This window comes from Adiantum capillus-veneris, chromosome 7 (assembly GCF_014529385.1).
Source record: "Adiantum capillus-veneris isolate H3 chromosome 7, ASM1452938v2, whole genome shotgun sequence".
NCBI lineage: Eukaryota > Viridiplantae > Streptophyta > Polypodiopsida > Polypodiales > Pteridaceae > Adiantum > Adiantum capillus-veneris.
This window is the reverse complement of record NC_140937.1, coordinates 44,729,777-44,749,902: the sequence shown is the minus strand read 5'-3', so window position 1 is coordinate 44,749,902 and position 20,126 is coordinate 44,729,777. Positions and strand designations below refer to the sequence as shown.

Sequence of the window (20,126 nt, the reverse complement as noted above, 5' to 3'; positions counted from 1 at the left end):
CAGCAATAGTACATATACCATCTTTGCTCGCAACTTCTTGGGTGACCAGGGACTCTCCTACAGACAAAATTTTGATGGGCTCTCTTTCTATTCTCAACTCTCTTTCAAATATTTTGTTAAACCTAAATAAAAAACATAACACTTTGTTAGAGATACTTGCAAAACCTTCAAATTTGGAGCCTTTTGTCGTTATGCTCACCTCATATAATCTAACAAGAGCTATCCAACCTCAAGTTGACGGAGATAAGATGGAACTCCAAGTCATGCGCTGCAAAGCAATAGATTGCAGCTCTGACAATAACAACTTCGCTAACTTCACATATGGAAATGGCAAGATAAGCTTCATCAATCACAAATTGATTGATTTGCCATGTTAAATGTCTTGGAAGTTGGACAAATTAAGCATCAATAATACAGCTTGTTCATGTATAGCACTTAGCCAGGCAAGATAACACCGATGTCCATCACGCTTAAAAACGAATAAAGATCACTATGAAAATATAATGTTAGAACTTGGTCTAGATAATTTTGTATGAATGTCATTTTTTTTTCTCACACACCAGAGGGCCCACAGGGGGAGGTGCTCATCCCTTCCAAATATTAGCCATGTTACATGGTCGGGCAAGGGCCGCGCACCATTGGGCAAGAGCCACACATAGGCGTCACCATGGCCACCTAATTGATGCACCACGTGCTGGGAACGACGGAGAGAACTCGTAGCAACCAGCTAGGAACCTCCTCCTTGGGTGACCCACCCCAAGAGGAGGATGCACTCGAGTGTCCAAGGGCAAGAGCCCTAGTAAGGTGAACACCAGGTGAGCACAAGTTGTCCCTCTGGAGTGTGAATCAACAGGGGGATTTGAACCCACAATCCGTAGGTTGAGAAGCTAAAACCTTACTGTTAGACCAACCCTTTGGGGACTGAATGTCAGATTTATTAAGGTTCAAAAGAAAAAAGCATAACTGTCTGACCTTCTTGGGAATACTTAAATGTTTATCCAAAATGGCATCGACTACAAGAACCTCGACGGCACCATCAGGTACCAGTGGGCCGGCACCAGTCAGGATGAAGTGTTACATAATGTCATTCTGTATGTGCCTGCTGATGGTAGGCCAAATGAGCTTTTGACATTTTAATGCTGATACAACTTGAGAGAGAAAGCGGACTGCCCGAAAATAGGGCTTGAAAATGAACTATACACCATAGCAGTAGCAATTATTTATTTTCTAGCCCATTCAACATAATTATCCAGTAACAATGGCCATGCTTGATTCTCATCATAATTGCTTAAGTCTGGATTGATCTGCACAAAGATCACAGCAGAAAATTAAACAAGATATACTTCCATTGCACCCAAATCAATCATAGAACCTTTGAAACTTACTAAACTTACTAACCATAAAACAAGCCAAAAAAAACAAGATAATTGCAGCAAAATATGTCTTAGCTACTTGCACTAGGAGAAAACTTGTTGAAATACAGTGAATTGGTACTTTAATAAGAAGCCTCCACCTCATCATCTAATTGCAGCAAAATATGTCTTAGCTACTTGCACTAGGAGAAAACTTGTTGAAATACAGTGAATTGGTACTTTAATAATAAGCCTCCACCTCATCATCTCATCTTGGCATAACTCAGCATAATGCCCTATACCTATAAAGAGCTCTCCCCCCAGAGAGACATCAACACCATCATCCAAGACGTCCTCACCATTGCTTGTTACAGGCTTGGACACTCCATGCGAGAAATCAATAGCAACACACGAACAAAATCTGCAAAATCACTATACTTTGAGAGAGAGAGAGAGAGAGAGAGAGAGAGAGTGTCAACACGGCACGGCGGAGTTCTGTGCCCAGATGCACTGGCCCAAAAGACTGGAGTCCCTTCTGGTATTTCTTTATTATTGCGAGTCGCGACAGTACAACTCCCGAGGGTCCTCTACTATCAAACTCTGCGTCCAAGCGCTCTGCAGAGTGAGGCCCCAAGGGTCCTTATAATCAGTACAAGGGATGCCCAAAAGCAAAGCCCCAAAAGCACTAAACCCCAAAAGGATCTGCTCCAAAAATCTCACTTAAAACCTGCCCACAATTGCCAGCAGCCAAAACCCAGAAATCCTTACAATCTGCCTCGTCATCATCAGCAGCGCAATTTGCGGGAATCTGTACAGCCTGCCACGTCAGCATGTTAGCGCGATTCACGGAAATCTCTTTCAGAATTCGAGCTTTTGTCTTTTAGGGTTTTGGGCCCCTCAGCCAGTGCTCCATAAAATCTTTAAGTTCTTTGGTTCGGCTTCTCTTGTCCACTCTGCCATTTCCGTTGGGCATGCCACGTCATCACTTTGTGACATTCTGCCCCCTTGAAAGAATTGCTATCGCCCTCAATTACGCTTGCAAAAACAGCCAAAAGACAAAAACTCTCTTCAATAGACACTGACTCTATGTACTAATGCACCAAATTCCACCAATCCAGCACTTCTATAAAGACATCACTTACTAATCAATCGGGTCTCAGACACAAATCCGAATCATTGTCAACATTTAGCAATCGCATCTAGATCGTGCTGATCTTTTCATGGATGTCTACTAAATCTTGTTACTATTAGATTCATATCCTTTCATTTCACATTTCAACCAGCACATTGTGTGATGACTATCCTCACAAGACAGTACATCCACATAGCATGCAATTCACAAAATTACACACTTAGTTCACACTGAACATCATGTTTCAATCATTCAATCTAGCCATCTCATTCCGTCCAGAACTCTTGATGCACCTTCCTTCCGGAACTCTTGATGCACTTACAATAGTATCCCATCATCTCATCCAGATTGGCATCTTGATGCACTAGAATCTCTTTATGTTCACATTCAGTTCACTTAGCCATCACATCAAGATCTTGTTGATCTCTAACAAATGTCTAGATGCACTAAGTTCAAATGATTTATTAGACAAAATAGTACAGACATTTCATCTTTCTCTACATGTCTCTAACAATACACACATCAAAGAGCACATGTTTTTAATTCAATTAAGGAAATTTCCAATTCACTGCGCACAGTTCATAAAGTCATTCCGCGAAATATTGTCAGCCCGTCACTACCCTAAAATCTCAAAGAGAAATTAGTGACTTTATTCAATCTACGCAATCTGTGAATGGGGTGGCTCCCCTCTTGTGCAGTCTACACCGCACCCGATTCAACCTACTGATTCATCGGTAACTTTTGGCATAGATACTGCTAAGAGCCCAAAAGCTTCAAGGTACACTCGCAAATTCTCTTCAGAGAGGTTCTCCTCCTCCATCCACTTTGCATTGAGGGCCAAAAAGTACCCTTGACCAAATTATCCGGTGGACCTAGCTTACCTTTCTCGTGCACTGTGACCTGTTGGTAGCCATGTTGGCCTCCCTGTCCTTGGCACCTCAATCTGGATCTGTGGAATTCTCTAATCTACCAGCTGATTCCCTTTCCTTTCTTTCCTTGTGCCCTGGGACTTGTGGGTAGCCTCGCTAGGCTCCCTTGTCCTTTGGCACGTCAGTCTCAATCGTTAGAACCTTGAGACGCACTATTATCTGATCCATGTTCTTCTCCCGAATCCTCTGATGAACTTGCATCTAGATCCTTTAGTTCATTGGAACCCTCGGATGAGCTACCACCTGATTCTCTTACTGCTCCTGAATCCTTTGATGAGTTGTCATCCAGTGCCCTTGATTCAACTTTCTTCTCGACCTGAGAGGAGAATTAATGGCCTCTCACCATCTTGCGTGAATCTCATCCATCGGGTAAGTCTTCAAATGCTTCACATATTTCGCGTTCTGGGAGTACTTCATTAACCTTTTCACACATGTGTCAACCTGCACTTGATGTCTGTATTCTGCTCTTTCAAATTCCCCCGCCGAAAATTTGTCCATGGCTGGCATTTCAAGATGCCCCCCAATCTTGGGTTCTTTATGGCTTATGCCGCTTAAGACAGAGCGATGCGGAGAGGAGTGCACCCGATGCGTGGACTAAGGGTGGGAGTGGCTAATAAGTCCGGGGCAGGGACACGAAGATTCCTTGACAGGCAAAATCTTCACTGCTCTGTCAGATTATCCTCGAGAACCTATGTGTGCTGCAGAAGGGATCAGATCCTCTATAGCAGAATCTAGCTTGGCTATGTTACCACTGTTACGGGCTTAGACACTCCAAGCGAGAAATCAATAGCAACACAACTACAAAATCATTGAATTTTATGAGAGAGCGAAAGGGAGATTTGACGCGGCACGGCGGAGTTCCGCGCCCACATGCACTGGCCCCAAAGAGTGTGCCCCTTCCGATATTTCTTTATTGTTACGAGTCGCAACAGGTCGACTCCCGAGGGTCCTCTGCTCTCAGACTCAACGTCCAGATGCTCTACAAAGTGAGGCCCCAAGGGTCCTTATAAACAGTACAAGGGATGCCCAAAAGCAGAGCCCCAAACGCACTTTTCGTAAAAGCAATGAGCCCCAAGAGCATCTACTCTAAAAATCTCACCCAAAAGCTGCTCACAACTGCCAGTAGCACAAACCGCAAAAATCCGTACAATTTACCATGTCATCATCAGCAGTGCAATCTGCGAAAATCTGTACGGCCTGCCATGTCAGCACGGTTTACGAAAATCTCTTTCAGAGTTCAAGTTTTTGTTTTTTAGGGTTTTGGGCCCCTCGGCCGGTGCTCCATAAGTTCTTTAAATCGGTCGATTCAGCTTCTCTTGTCCACTGGCCCATTTCTCTTCTAGATGGGCATGCCACCTCATCACTTTGTTTGCTGCCACAATTATATCCACGGCATTGTTCACAACATTTGCTTTGGGCATCCTTTCCAGGGTGTCTTCTGGAATGTTTGTGTGCATCCACATCCACCTTGTAGCCGACACCTTGTAACCGACACAAAGCTGGTAGAATATGGATAAATGGCGCGTCACAGCTACTTCATGATTCATCCATCCCCTTCCAGTATTTGATCATCTTTGAAGTGATAGGGAGTGACCATAGTTGTGGCAAGCTTTGTGATTTGCTGCAAAAATATTTATGATTACACAGAAAAGTTTACGTGGAAGCCTAAATGAGAGACAATTACGACCGGCCACTGTGGACACCCATGTGTCAATGGGGTGGAGAAGAGTGAGAAAAGAAATGAAGATTAGCAATCTCAATTCATTAATGCATAAATAAGGCGAAGTGAAACTAAGATCCTCAGACATTTTCACCCTCGGATCCTCTGAATGTTTATTTTTGATATTTTGTAAATATATATTATCTTTACTTTTGTTATCCTCAATTCTTTCTTCAATGATACCCACTACGTATTAAGCTATACAAAGAACCCTCAAAAGATTGTCTGATGAGACGTTTATAGATGCAAAAGCCCATTGGCAAGCTTTTTAAAAGTAAATTAAAAAAATGTAATCAAATATTGGATTATATCGAAAAACATCAAAATTTAGTTACTTATATTATTTTCCTCTATTACAGTATCTGTTTTATTAAATATACTAAAACAACTTAGAAGAAAACAAGGTCACGATTACTATCACTGTCACAAATTGTTGACGTATCAAGCCACTGAAGAACGGAGACAACTTGCACATCCCGGCCGAGGGGCCTAAACCCTAAGGGAAGAAGTAGCAAAAGAAGAAGCAACAACAAAAGGAGTTTTCACCAACTTACAAAGCCTTGCCGAGTGGCCTATTTTTATTAAAAAAGAGTTTCCACCAACTTATGGGACCCCGTCCGATGGGGCCCAAGTAACCTAAAGAGATTAAAGTTGTTATTTGAAGTGCTTAAAGTTGTTCAGTCTATTCTTTTCTGTCGGCACGTGGTGCCCGTCCCCATGACAGTGGTATCAGAGCTTGAGGCGTGTCCTGACCCCGCACTTACTAGCCACTCCCACCCTTACTTCATCGCGCATCTCTTTCAGTTCAATTGTTATTTGAAGTGCTTAAAGTTGTTCAGTCTGTTCTTTTCTGTCGGCACGTGGTGCCCGTCCCCATGACAGTGGTATCAGAGCTTGAGGCGTGTCCTGACCCTGCACTTACTAGCCACTCCCACCCTTACTTCATCGCGCATCGGGCGCACTCCCGTCTTCATCGCTCTATCTTACAGGACAAAAGACATAAAGATCACTTGCCAAAGAAAGATCAAAGATTTTTCAAGCCGCTATTTTTTTCTCAGAGGCAGTGCCATGCAGTGGTCGATGTCTATAGCTACCAAGCCGCACAGTCCAAGGACTTGGCAAGCTTTCAAGAAAATTTTTGCCCGAAGTTACATGCCTTCACACATCTTCCTTCAATTTGCAACTTCTGGAAGAGTGGGGTATCTTGAAAGGCTTGCCACAGAAACCCTAACAGATTATAACTTGAAATTACTCGACATCTTGCAATAGGTGTTTCTTCTTGAGCTAATAACCTTGGGGGTCCAGTGTGATTGCTATGTCTTGGGACTACCATCACCGCTACAGAAACACTGTCTGTCAAGGCTTGTTTTGACTATCCAAGAACTTATGTAATATGGACCATGCTACGGTTGGCTACAAACTTATGGAAGAAATCTAACCCTAATTTTGGTGCAGGTTTCAGGATGGAAAGCCAATTGTCTTTTCGAGCTCGACTGATGTCGAGATTGCTTTGTAAGTTTGACTTCTGTTTGAGAACTTGTTTGGTGATCCTGTTTGGAATTTGTTTGAAATGGATGGCATCTTTTTTGAACCTGTCTTGGTGCCGATTTGAATTTTTTGACTATGGGTTTAATACTGGTTTCAATGATTGGTGATTTGACTTCCGGGTGGAGTAGTGAGAAATGATGTTTGAAAATGCTTGCTCCTACTCATGGCCTAGACAAGGGGAGTATTGAATGTTTGAGAAGTGTTGTTTTTACTCATGGCCCGGACCCTTTTGGTTATTTACGGGGGGAGTATTGTTGTTGTTACTCATGGCCCGGACCCTTGTGGTTATTTAGGACGGGAGTATTGTTGTTGTTACTCATGGTTATTTATGGAGGGAGTATTGAGAAGTCTGAGCAGTGATTACTCTTAGCACCTCCAAACGACGCAGGCTACGGTCTGGTGTGATTATTTGCGGGAGGAGTGTTCATCGGCGACTTTATGTTTCTATGTCTTGTAACATGCATATGTGAGTATTTTTGTTGCATTGTGATGTGCCAACCACTGAATACTCCTTATTGGATGAGATTTTTTTGGGAAGCCAACCACCGAGGATATCAAGAGCTCCAATCTGGAATGAGACTCCCTATTGACCCTCAGAATGTCCAAATTTTTCAGCTAACTTGAGTTGTTTTGCAGATATGTTGTAATCGCGGACAATTACTTTCTTTCAAGAAGGGGAGATGTCACAAACTGCTGACATGTCAAGCCACTGAAGAACAGAGCCAACCTGCAGATCCCGGCCGAGGGGCCGAAACTCTAAGTGAAGAAGTAGCAAAAGAAGAAGCAATAGCAAAAAGAGTTTTCACCAACTTATAGAGCCTTGCCAAGTGGCCTATATTTTAAAAGAAGAGTTTCTACCAACTTGTGGGGCCCCGTCTGATGGGCCAAGTAACCTAAAGTGATTAGGTAAAGCGGGACCCACACACACACAAAGACTTGCGTGGAGCCTGATGACGTGGTAGTTGTACGGATGCCCGCGTTTTTCGCTACAATGCCACGTGACAGACTGTACGGACTTCCGCGATTTGCGATGCTGACGTTGCAGGTGTATGAATTTCCATGAAACGTGCTTGCAGATTTTGGCGCTAGTGCTTTTGGACGAGATGCTTTTGAATTGATAGCTTTTCACGTAATTTCTTTTGAGAGGCCAAGGGCTCATTCTCTAGCACGCTTCCTGTCACAAGACGGGCATCACGTGCCAATAGAAAAGAACAAACTCAACAAACTTTTAGCACTTCAAATAACAACTGAACTGAGAGAGAGAGAGAGAGAGAGAGAGAGAGAGAGAGACAACACGCGATACGGAGTGGCGGAATTCCACCCCAAAGAGTATTGGCCCCAAACCTTGGCACCCCTTTCGGTATTTCTTTATACTGCATCAACAGAGTACAAGCCGGTACTCCAGACTCTGCACCTTCTCCAGGAAGCATGCCAGAGAATGAGCCCTACCCTCATATTTAAAGGCCCTTGGCCTGAAAAGTAGTTACAGTAAAAAGCCTTTAAAACTCAAAAGCTTCTGGTCCAAAAAGCAATGCCAAAAGCTGCCAGCGTAATTTACGAAAATCCGTACAGCCTGCCACGTCATCAGCCAACGCAAAACGCGGAAATCCATACAACCTGCCACGTCATCATGCCAACGCAATTTTCACAGTTTTTGCGTGTGTCTGGATCCTACTTTATTTTCTTCCGTTATGTCACTTGGGGCCCCATCGAACGGGGTCCCCATAAGTTGGTAGGACTTCTTCTGTTACTTGTTCTTCTTAGGGTTTAGGCCCCTCGGCCACATCTGTAAGTTGGCTCCATTCACTAGGCTTTGACACGTCAGCAGTCTGTTACATCTCCCCTTCTTCAAAGAGAGTAATCGTCCGCGATTACAGCATATCTACAAAACAACTCAAGTTAGCTCAAAAATTTCCGAGGGTCATTCCGAGGGACAATCAATTTGCTCTATTTATTAAGGAGTTAGCTTCTCCTTTCGGCTGTTTTGATCAAGGAGTTAGCTTCTCCTTTCGTCCAGATCGGAACTCTTGATATTCCGACGTAGTAAAATTAGCCATCACACCCAGACCGTACTGATCTTCCACGGGTGTCTTGATGCACTAAAATTACATACCCAAGCAATCTCATCCAATTAGGAATATTCAACTTTTGGCAGAGTGGGGTGTCCTGAGATGCTTGCCATGAAAACCCTAGCAGATTATAACTTGAAGTTTCTCGACATCTCCCAGTAGATGTCTCATCACGATCAGATGACCTTGGAGGTCCAGTGTGATTGCTATCTCCAAAGAAACACTGTCTGTCCAAGAGCTGATGGACCATGCTGTGCTCGGATATGACCTCATGGAAGGAACCTAACCCTAATTTTTGGTGCAGGTTTCAAGATGGAAAGTCGGTCGACTTTTCGAGCTCGACTGATGTCGAGATTGCTTTTTAAGTTTGAGTTCTGTTTGATCTTGTTTGCTGATCCTGTTTGGAATTTGTTTGAAATGGATAGTATCTGTTTTGAACCTGTTTTGGTGCCGATTTGAATTGTTTGACTCTGGTTTGATACTGGTTTCAATGATTGGTGATTTTACTCCCGGATGGAGAAGCGAGAGGAGAACAGTGCAAGGCAAGGGAGGCGAAGCTAGGCAAGGTAGGCGAAGCTAGATAGACCCAACTAGCTTCAAGATTTGTATCTCACAGAGTGAGATTTCAGTTGAGGTCCCACCGTGATCGCCAAAATGAGAGCACTTGTAGCGCGGATAATGTGTCGTGCTCTCTACAGTGGGTGGTCCTCAGTGCAATGTGCGTGACAATCTCACTCAAACAGACTGAAAAGAAGGGAAACAATAGACAACAATTGAGCTCATAGAGACACAACAGCAACATTAGACCACAACAAATGACTCGACTATCTCAAAGAATTGATACAGACCCTGGCGTGGCAGCACACTCAGCTCCAGCCTAGGACTCTCAGGTACAATGGGGTGTCGAGGCTCAAATGTGCAGGGATGGTGAGGACGTGCTCTGTGTATAGACTCACTCTCGACGACTACGTGAAAAGATGTGAAGCAGATGATGATAATGACCCAACGGCCCATAAATGTCAACCACCTAAGCCAATCTCCAAAGTGAGTGGTAGTGGTGACCTGGCCACAATGTCCACTAGACCACCGTCCGTATCTTGCCACGTGTCACTGCCAAGCCCAGCCCAGCCCAGAGAGTCCATCCAGTGCGAACCAGACCAGACCAACTGTACTAACTGAGTGTCCTGTGAAAGCAAGGTTGTACCATACGTACTGTACGGGTTGTGACTGTACGTACTGTACGTCGTGCTGTATGGATAAATTTTTTAGGTACGTAAAAATACGTACCTTTGTAAAAAAACAATAAATGAGAGGAAATTTAAGAAAATTTTATTTTCCTCGTTAGAGGGTTAACCAATCTGTATCAAGCAAGGTACTTGGGGACACATTACTACACACATTATCCACTAGAGATTCACTTAACTTCAAAACAAGTACCAACCTTCAAGAAACAATATACATTGAACAACGTAAAAACATTTCTACCCTCTGACAAGAGAACTCAGAACAATGACAAACCTTCAAGCATGAAGCAATTGAACAAAACAATAAACTCAGAACTGTAGAAACATTGCTTCAAATCGATATCCAGAGTCCAGTAGCCTAAAAGGGCTTTAAATTCTTTTTTAAAAAAAATCACCGTACTGTACGATCCATACGCGTACTGTACGGATCAATACGGACGTACCGTACAGTACAGTTCCACACGTACGTATTGGTACAACCTTGTGTGAAAGTGACACTGTAGCCTGCTACAGGTTGCCCGCCACAAGATCGCTCACCGTCTCAGTGAGAGGAAATATTGAAAAACTAGGAAATACTGAAAAACTGTGAAATAAAACCAGTAGGTACCGCATGTACATCTTTCTTGAAGCAGGTGCTTGGCCCACCCATGCAAGAAATGATTGCAGCTGGCAAGAGAATTCAACACTTGGAGGAGGAGGTTTCTCTGCTCGAACACAGGATGGTGGATTCTTATGCAAAGATGATGACAGTGCAGGAGAATTCTAAGAAGTTCCAAGTAGAGTGTGAAGAGCTGCAGCAAACTCTTGGCACTTCTCGAGCTGAAAACCAATGAGGTGTAGTTGCTCTGAAGGAGGCATATGAGAGGCTCCTGAAGGAGTTGCAGAGGCCCGTCGTAGTTGTTGAGGAAGAGCATGAAGGGTTCACGAAGCAGATTGAAATGCAGACTCCTTGACGAGAATTCTTGGGTTGCAAAGGGAGCTTGGGGCTACTGAAGATGATCTTGTTTCTGATACGTTTACTAGAAAGTTTTACGTTGTGGAAGAAGGAAAATTGCTTGAAATAGATGCTACACCTCTGACAAAGGATTTGTTAGAATCAAAGAAGTGCTTTGTGCTTGATTGTGGAACTGAAGTTTTCGTATGGAGTGGTCGCATGATTCTCTTGAGGAAAGGAAGGCAGCTTATGCGGCTCTGCAGAGGAACTTCTGACTGCGTAAAACAGAGCTAAGCATACTCATATTACTAGGGTGATTGAGGGGTCAGAGACTTCACCTTTCCGAGCAAACTTCGATTTAGGTGGTGACTCTGTGGGTTCTGAAGATGGAAGAAGCAAGGTTGCAGCGCATCCCCGGTTGTTTGCTTGCTCAATAGTGAGGGGAAAGCTTAAGGCTACTGAAGGCACAATGTGGATCAGCGGGGTGGGGGAGATGAGGCTGAAGCTGAGGCTGGGAGGGGTGGGGAAGTTTAGATAGGGGCTAGGGGAAGGGTTTACTAGATAGGGGCAAGATGGGGACTGGTTAGGGGTGAGATGGGGTGGGTAGGGGAGAGCAAGGGGTGGGTAGGGGCGAGGGAATGTGAGGGGGAGGGTAGGGGCGAGGGGGGCTGGTTAGGGGCGAGAGGGGCTGGGTACGGGCGAGGGAATGAGAGGGGGAGGGAAGGGGTGAGGGGGCTGGTTAGGGGCGAGAGGGGTTGGGTAGGGGCGAGGGGAAGGTGAGAGGGAGGGTAGGGGCGAGGGGGGCTGGTTAGGGGCAAGAGGGGCTGGGTAGGGGCGAGGGGAAGGGAGGGAGTGGGTAGGGGCGAGAGAATGTGAGGGGGTGGGTAGGGGTGAGGGGAAGGTGAGGGGGTGGGTAGGGGCGAGTGCAAGAGGGGTGGGGCGAGGGGGGCTAGGTAGGGGCGAGGGAATGTGAGGCGGAGGGTAGGGGCGAGGGGAAGGGAGGGAGTGGGTAGGGGCGAGAGAATGTGAGGGGGTGGGTAGGGGCGAGGGGAAGGTGAGGGGGTGGGGGTGGGTAGGGGCGAGTGCAAGAGGGGTGGGTAGGGGGCGAGGGCAGGGAGGGGTGGGGTGAATAGGGCTAGAGCTAGGCAATGGGACAAGGGTGAGTAGGGGGACGAGGAGTGGCGGGGGATGATGGAGCTCGCTCTCCTCCACCAACCTGCAGTTACCGTTTAAGCTTCTTGCTACAATTTGCATGCAATACCGTCTGCTTTAGAAGCGGCCGGTGAGTTATACTGAGCTTCACCATCGTTTACTGTTATTGATTGCAACCCAAAGTCAATATGAGAAAAGATATGCCGAGGCGACACCGCCCTACCGCACAGGTGATCATCATGCTTGTGCCTGTGGAAAGCGACAATTTCATTTGCAGAACAACAGAATGCAGGAACCGGCACCAAGGGAGGATTCTGTAGGAGCTGGCACTAATGGAGGAGGGCCTGCTGCCAAGAGCCTACAGCAGCAGGGGACAACATTGTTTTGGTGACTCTCTTGTAGATGATGGGAACAACAATGTTTGGCGCTCTTGATGATCTCTTTGCCACAACTGTGAACCCTAAGGATGTGGGCATTCTGATTGTGGGTAAGGTCGAGGGGATAAGGGTAGATAGGTACAAGTAAGGAGCAGACAACTATCATGAGCAAGACAACTATCATGATCTTGGAATTCATCTTGCAGGACAGGCTCTGAGAAGGGAGTTTGCTAGACACAGAGGAGAGCTTTCTTCTGGTCGAAGAAGAAGGAGATAGCAAAGGGGTTGATGTTTGAGGAGGAGTGAACTCCTGTAGAGGAGATTTCTTCTTGCTTCTATGCTTCTTCAAAGGCTCAGGTGGCTCATTAAGTTTAGTAACTATGGAAACATTCGAAAAGGGTGTACCTTCAGGCAAAGAGTGAATAGAGACTCCATAACAAGGCATAGACTTGGTAGCATCCAACGACTCCAACAGATCCTCATCCGACCCGTCAGGTGGAGTAGGCTGTTCATGTTCAGGGTTGGTTTCCATTGACAAAGAAACTTGCTGCACCACGGGATCCTTACCTCCTTCTAAGAGAATGGGTTGCATCGGGGAGCCAAAAGTATGTATCCACATTGCATCGTTTCCCCAATCATGGAGTGCTTTAGTGTGTCGCAGCCATGGTCTTCCAATAAGCAAGGGAAATCCGCCCTCAACTTGGGGAAGACGAACCACCACAAAATCCAAGTTAGAAGTAAAGTTTTGTACCTGTAGAGGCACATTGTCCATGATGCCCACTGGGTATACTGTCCGTTGGTCGGCCAATGTAACTGTGAAGGGAGCAGGGCGAGTAGGCTGTAGACCTAGAGCTAACATAGTGAACTCGGGCATCAGGTTGATGCCAGATCCACCATCCACTATCACTCCCGAGAATTGCCGACCCAAAACGGACACTGTCAGGCGAGGGTTTCTATAATCAGGAGTAATGGGATTGGATATCATATAGGACTCTGACGGTCGCACTGGGAGGTGCCCGCCACTAGGACCTGCTCCAGGGTAAAGTGACCGAATAACTTCAAGGGTTTCACTTCTGAAACTCGCATCTAGTCGCAACATGTCATAGAGGGACACTTGTTGGAAAGTGTTCTTCAAGACTCTCTCTGCTGTAAGCTTCTCTTTTTCTACCTGCTGTTCCTATGGTACCTTGATCTTCTGTAGGTCGGAAACTGCTTCCAAGAAAGCTTCATCAATATCGGAGAGCAAAGATTTGGATTCTTTCATGGCACTGGGGGATGGCTTGTTAACAGCTGCAGGCAGGGTATCCACTGGTGTGAGAATGTGTGGGGAAGTTGAACTTGATGGAATGCTAAGACCGAGAGCGGCTCTCTGGGCCCGGATGAGGACGCCCGATGGCTCCACTGCCAACTGCGGCATCTTATTTTGAGGGGTAACCACGTGGGTAGAAGGGGGCGGCTGAGAAACGGTGCTCACTGCTATCAAATTGAGCTTGGGAAAGGCAAACTCATTCTGGCTTTGACTTGAGTTCGAAGCCATGGATGCACGAAGTTTAGGGCAATCCTTACTGTAGTGATCCTTCGTTTTAGGGCAATGACGGCAAGGAGGGGACCCTTCTGGCAGGGGGCATTTGCTTTGGTAATTCCCATATTCCCCACATCTGTAGCACAAAATGAGCCGATTCAAAGGGCGAGTCGAAGGGCGAGGTGGTCCTTGCTCCTGGTGCATTGAGTTGGAGGTGGAGGCATAGAAGCTTTGAGGTGATGAGGGAGCAAGGGTATGATAAAAGCGCTGAGACGGAAAAGTACTTGGCATACCTTGCATAGGAGGGGCTGTCAGCAAAGGTGGCATATGGTGTGGATGGCCACACGGAGAAACCATGTTGGATGCAGGTGTTGGCCCTTGTTGAAGAGTAGGACCAAGACTTTGCTGTATTTGTCGCAATCCCTTGAGTTAGTAGCAGTCCTTGTCCTCATGTCCAGATTTTTCCTCACAAGTGGCAATAAACCCGAAGGGGGCATTCCTGTGGAGGGTGCCCTGGAGAGCGGCATGAGCTACACCAAACCGTAGCCTTAGTCTCTTGCTGACCCTTGAGCTCTTCTAGCTCGCGCTTGATCTGTTCCAGTGCCTCGTGATGTGGAGGCTTCTCCTGTCTAAGAGAGAAGGACCTCTCCTCTTGAAGAGCTCGCTGTAACTTTAGGGCTTCCAGTTCCCGGCGTAAAGAAGTTAAAGGATCAGAAGGACTTTCCAAAAACACACAGGGGGTCTCTATGTGAGGGGGGTTGGTGAACAGCTTCCTAGCCCCCTCTATCCTCGTAGCAGCTACGATGAACTCCTCCAGAGTGGCGTCGGGTCAGAGACTCGTAGTTTTTGCTGAGAAGTTTTGGGAAGCGCCTTCTCTACCCACTTCTTAACCATAAAATCACCTGGTTGCTGGGGAAGCTTGGCAACCAGAGACTTGGTTTTCGTCATAAGTTCTGCAAAAGTCTCCTCTGGCTGGAGCACCATGTTGGCCAACTCATCCAACACCTTCTCCTGGTAGTCACCTGGCCTGAAAGCTACACATAACTGTTGTCTTAAGGCTGCCCAAGTTGCAAAATCGTTCTCTGCAAACTGGCTGTACCATTTGTTTGCTAAGCCATCCAAGGTGGATGGAAAGAGTAACAAATAGGCATCTTCCCTGTTAAGACCACGACCCCTACAGAGAGATACAAACCTCCTTGCATGGTCGTCAGCATCTTCTGAAGAGAGTCCTTTGAATGTAGGGAACTTGATGTTTACCTTAGCGAAAACGCTAGCCAACGGCTCCATGGCCCCTTGCTGAGCCTGTTGCTCAGTAGCCTGATGTAGCAGAATAGGAGAGAGCTTTACTGGAGAAGGTGATCTGGAAGATGTGGAACCGGATGGGAGGAATGAGTGATGTCGTATGTGGAGGTATGGGTGATGAGGTTGATGGACTTCTAACAGGTTCCAAGGGTCGTCTTCTGTTGTAGTACTACAGAGGACTCAGGAGTGCGCTTTGACGCTCGATTGACCCCCTTGTATGGGTCATGCAGGGACCACCAAACCAACCAAGCTTTGGGCAAGAAAACCTTGAACTGGCTGAAGACTGGTCTAGACTCTACTAGACCAAGCAAGTGACTAGACCAGGCTGGACCAGGACGAGGAGGACTAGACCAAGGACGAGGAGGACTAGACCGGGGTTGAGGAGGTCTAGACCAGGGACGAGGACAGGTTGGACCAGGGCGAGAGATGACTAGGGCGAAGGAGGACTAGACCAGTTGGACCAGGCGAGAGGAGAACAGTGCAAGGCAAGGGAGGCGAAGCTAGGCAAGGTAGGCGAAGCTAGATAGACCCAACTAGCTTCAAGATTTGTACCTCACAGAGTGAGATTTCAGTTGAGGTCCCACCGTGATCGCCAAAATGAGAGCACTTGTAGCGCGGATAATGTGTCGTGCTCTCTACAGTGGGTGGTCCTCAGTGCAATGTGCGTGACAATCTCACTCAAACAGACTGAAAAGAAGGGAAACAATAGACAACAATTGAGCCCATAGAGACACAACAGCAACATTAGACCACAACAAATGACTCGACTATCTCAAAGAACTGATACAGACCCTGGCATGGCAGCACACTCAGCTCCAGCCCAGGACTCTCAGGTACAATTGGGGTGCGAGGCTCAGATGTGCAGGGATGGTGAGGACGTGCTCTGTGTATAGACTCACTCTCGACGACTACGTGAAAAGATGTGAAGCAGATGATGATAATGACCCAACGGCCCATAAATGTCAGCCACCTAAGCCAATCTCCAAAGTGAGTGGTGGTGGTGACCTGGCCACGATGTCCACTAGACCACCATCCATATCCTGCCACGAGTCACTGCCCAGCCCAACCCAGAGAGTCCATCCCATGCGAACCAAACCAGACCAACTGTACTAACTGAGTGTCCTGTGAAAGTGACACTGTAGCCTGCTACAACAGCCTGCCACGTCATCAACCAACGCAAAACGCGGAAATCCGTACAGCCTGCCATGTCATCATGCCAACGCAATTTTCGGAAATCTACCACATCATCAGTTTTTGTGTGTGTCCGGATCCTGCTTTATTTTCTTCCTTTATGTCACTTGGGGCCCCATCGAACGGGGTCTCCATAAGTTGGTAGGACTTCTTCTGTTACTTGTTCTTCTTAGGGTTTAGGCCCTCGGGCCCTCGGCCACATCTGTAAGTTGGCTCCATTCTTTAGGCTTTGACACGTCATCAATTTGTTACACTTCAAGGTGAAGGTGTAGAGAGCAAGTACCGGCATTGTATCGAGTTCAAGCAATATAAAGAAATACCCAAAGGGGTGCCAAGGTTTGGGGCCAATGCTCTCTTGGGGTGGAACTCCGCCACTCCCCGTCTCGTGTTGTGTTGTTATTTGAAGTGCTTAAAGTTGTTCAGTCTCATCTTTTATGTTGGCATGTGGTGCTTGTCCCCGTGACAATCCCTATCTATGCACAAGATATTGTGTGTATGAGAGCCTTTTTATGTGCTCCGGATGAGGTATAGATGTTAAACTAGGGTCATAGTCGAAACAAACACACAAAAAATATGCAGTCAAGCATAGCTAGCTAGCAACACACATTGTTGCTAAATTAGCTTTATCTAAAGGAAATATAATTCTAAATGAATTATTGGATTTATAAGTGAGAGCGTTTTCTCGCTTGAGACATGGAAGTGCAGATATTTCTAGTGCATCATTCAGAGAAATGACGGGAGCACTGCAAACAGGAAATCTCTAGGGCCACCAAGAACTGGTACTTCTGATGCGTCACATCGGATGGGTGGCAAAGAGCATTGACAAGAAGTATTCGACCATCCGAAACAGACATCTCTGATGCATCATGGGATGGGTGACAGGAGTTGTTCCGTAAGATCGGTGAGAAAGGACTAAGTGATGGGTATTCCTGATGCTCGCATGGTGGGTACGAAAGGGAATATTCCATAGTCAAGAGGTGTTCCGGATTGAGTAGAGTTGTGCACAAGAAATGAGACAGGCACTTGAATGAAGATGGGTTCAAAGTGAGCTTTAAGGAAACATAGTTGCTTTCTGAAATAGCGAGTTACTTTTCGGAAAAACAGATGCTTTCCCGTAAAAGAGTCTATGTTCACATTGCATATGTGCATGAGACTACATCCAGGGACGCCTGGTTTGTGAGTGTGTAAGCATTATTTTTACCTTGTAAGGTTTAATTACTTTTAGCAGGTTCAAACCCTTTTTAAGAGTGTCCGGATGTCTATTTAATCACTAATAGAAAAAGGGCCATCAAAAGGCTAGGCACCCCATCTGCCCCTATTCTTAGCAGATCGACCCCTCTCCCCTTCTTATTGCCAGAAAAAGCAAGGCGCCCCTATATCTCCTCTTTTTTTTCTTTTCTCTTTTTTTTTGGTGGAGGAGGGGGGGGGGGGGGGGGGGGGAGGGGAATCAGCACCCCCCTATTCCTGCCAGCTGCCGAGGGAGTAAAAAAAACAGCCTAGCACCCCAGTTTTGCGGGGTTGCGGGAGCAAGAACAACAAGGGACCAGAGCTTCTACCATGCTGCTGCAGATTTCAGCCACCGCAAGGAAGTTTCCAAGGAGCCCTATGGCTGCCCTAAGTACACCAGTTGACTCCATGACCAGGCAAGTGAGTTCCATGGCGAAAAAGTACCCTCGTAGATTGTTTCCATTGCAACAAGCTGCTCTTTTTCTCTGTTTTCAGCCCATAAACGTCATAGACGGGGCTGATTCACGAGAAGGAACCCACAATACACCTCTTCTGTGTGTAGGATTGGAAGAGAGGGTTCTCTCCATAGAGATCTCTTCCGGCGAGTTGCTTTTCCGAGACCAGAGTTGCTTTCCGAGTTCCGAGTTTTCACAGGTGATGCTTTTCATGTTTTGATCTATGAGTGTTTGTTTGCAGGTGCACTCTCCTCACACGAGGGAGTAGGAGCAGAGGAAGGCATGAGCCTCTACAGGAGAAAAGCGGAACATAGCCAGATCAGCCCAAGGGTTTCACACCCTAGGTTTCGGGAATGAATCCACAGATCTGAGAGTGGTAGATTCTTGAGTAGTGATCAGGGAGTAGAGATTCCCGAGGAGGGACTTTGTGTCCAGGATAGCAGAGTTGATGCTAAGAACTCTGCGAAGAGGACTCTCGGAATAGAATCGGAAAGAGTCATTGGGATGCCATACCCTAAGACTGGAAGGTGAGTTCCAAAGGTAAGAACCTTGGTTCTCAAGGATTCTGATGAGTAAGGAACAGAGGTTCCTTGGACTTTTAGGCTTCTCCCTTCGCATATGGAAAAGATTGTCTTCAAACACACAAACTTGAGGCTCATCTCCGAGATCAAAGAGAGAGGTTATGAGAGAATGGTCACATTAGAGATACTTAACAATGAAAAACATGACGAGCGCTTGTTTGCCTTGCAAGAGTTGTAGGATGCGATTGCAAAGACAAGAGGAGCCTAGTGCCATTACTGCACCTCCCATAGATGGTCAGTCATCAGCCATCCTCCAGCCATGTTGGAACATCATGCTCTGTTGCTACTCAAGATCATAAGTTTGATGATGGCAATGGATCTCTGATCATGGTGATCACTTGAAGGACGATAGCTTTTTGACATGTAGTTTAACATATGTAGGTTATGTCTTGTTTTCTTGTTATTACTTGTCATGTATTGTTTGTTCATCGGAAGACTCCCATGGCACAATCCAATGAGACACTACATGGCCTTTACTTGGGGGATGTGATTCTTTAAACTCATCCTCAAAGTCTGGTGGTAAGTGTTGGACCCTCCACCTGGTATCTTGCAGATAACAAGTCATGCCTTGGCACTCATATGCGCCTAGTAGGTCTCCCTCATGTATCCAGAAAAATTCTTATAATTTCCGAAATGGAAGTACTAAGGATCTTTGGCCTTAGAAAGGCTCATGAGGTGAAGGATGATTTTTTTCCAGCAGCAAGGCAAGGCATGCCTCCATATGCTCTCCATTGGATACTCTACTGTATAGCTGTAGCTAGAGACAGTTGACGCTCGCTCGTGCATCTGGTAGCAACTTCAACACTCCTATATCCCAAGGAGTAACAAAAATCCACTTCGGTATCTCCACCATCCGTGCCGATTCAACTGGATCATACTATTGCTCCCCGCAAATGTAACCACTCTCGTCTGGAACACCTAGTGCACGCTTTCTGGCTTGAGTTGATTCACAATCTAAAAGGACAGTATGAACCACACACACCCCCCCCCCCCCACCCCTTCTCCCCTTTCTTTCGTTTTACACTTCAAATCCTCCAATCTTTTCTGTTACAATACATTTGTTGTTGGTTGTTATCTTGATTGTTCTAGAGTGTTTAGTCTAATTTTGTGTATGTCAAATTGCCGTTGTTGTCAGCTCCAAATGCATGACCAAGAACTTGATCATGCAGGATGATTTGGACACACCATGATTGTTAATACCATCACAGTTGTTGAAGTGATTACAAATTAAACTTATTACCTTGTGACTGAGATACCACGCCGCACACAAGGTACTTTCTTAGACCTATTGTTGAATCGTTCAAGTATCAGCTTGCATGTGTGCTAGCCTCTACGATTCAAGATTGACGTTTCTGCCTTATAACTTGTACAATCACAAATCCTAAAACCCC

General features: G+C 46.1%; 1 protein-coding gene across 1 annotated transcript in view; it reads right to left on the bottom strand.

Annotated features, from left to right (window-relative positions):
* Positions 1-913: 913 nt before the first annotated feature.
* Positions 914-20,126, bottom strand: part of LOC147453773 (defective in cullin neddylation protein (DUF298)) — a 129,115-nt gene continuing 109,902 nt past the window's right edge. Inside the window, exon 9 of the mRNA XM_086515866.1 lies at positions 914-1,304. Within this exon, the coding sequence (XP_086371992.1) occupies positions 1,221-1,304 (84 nt within the window). The 3' untranslated portion in view covers positions 914-1,220. The remainder of the gene's footprint in view (positions 1,305-20,126) is intronic.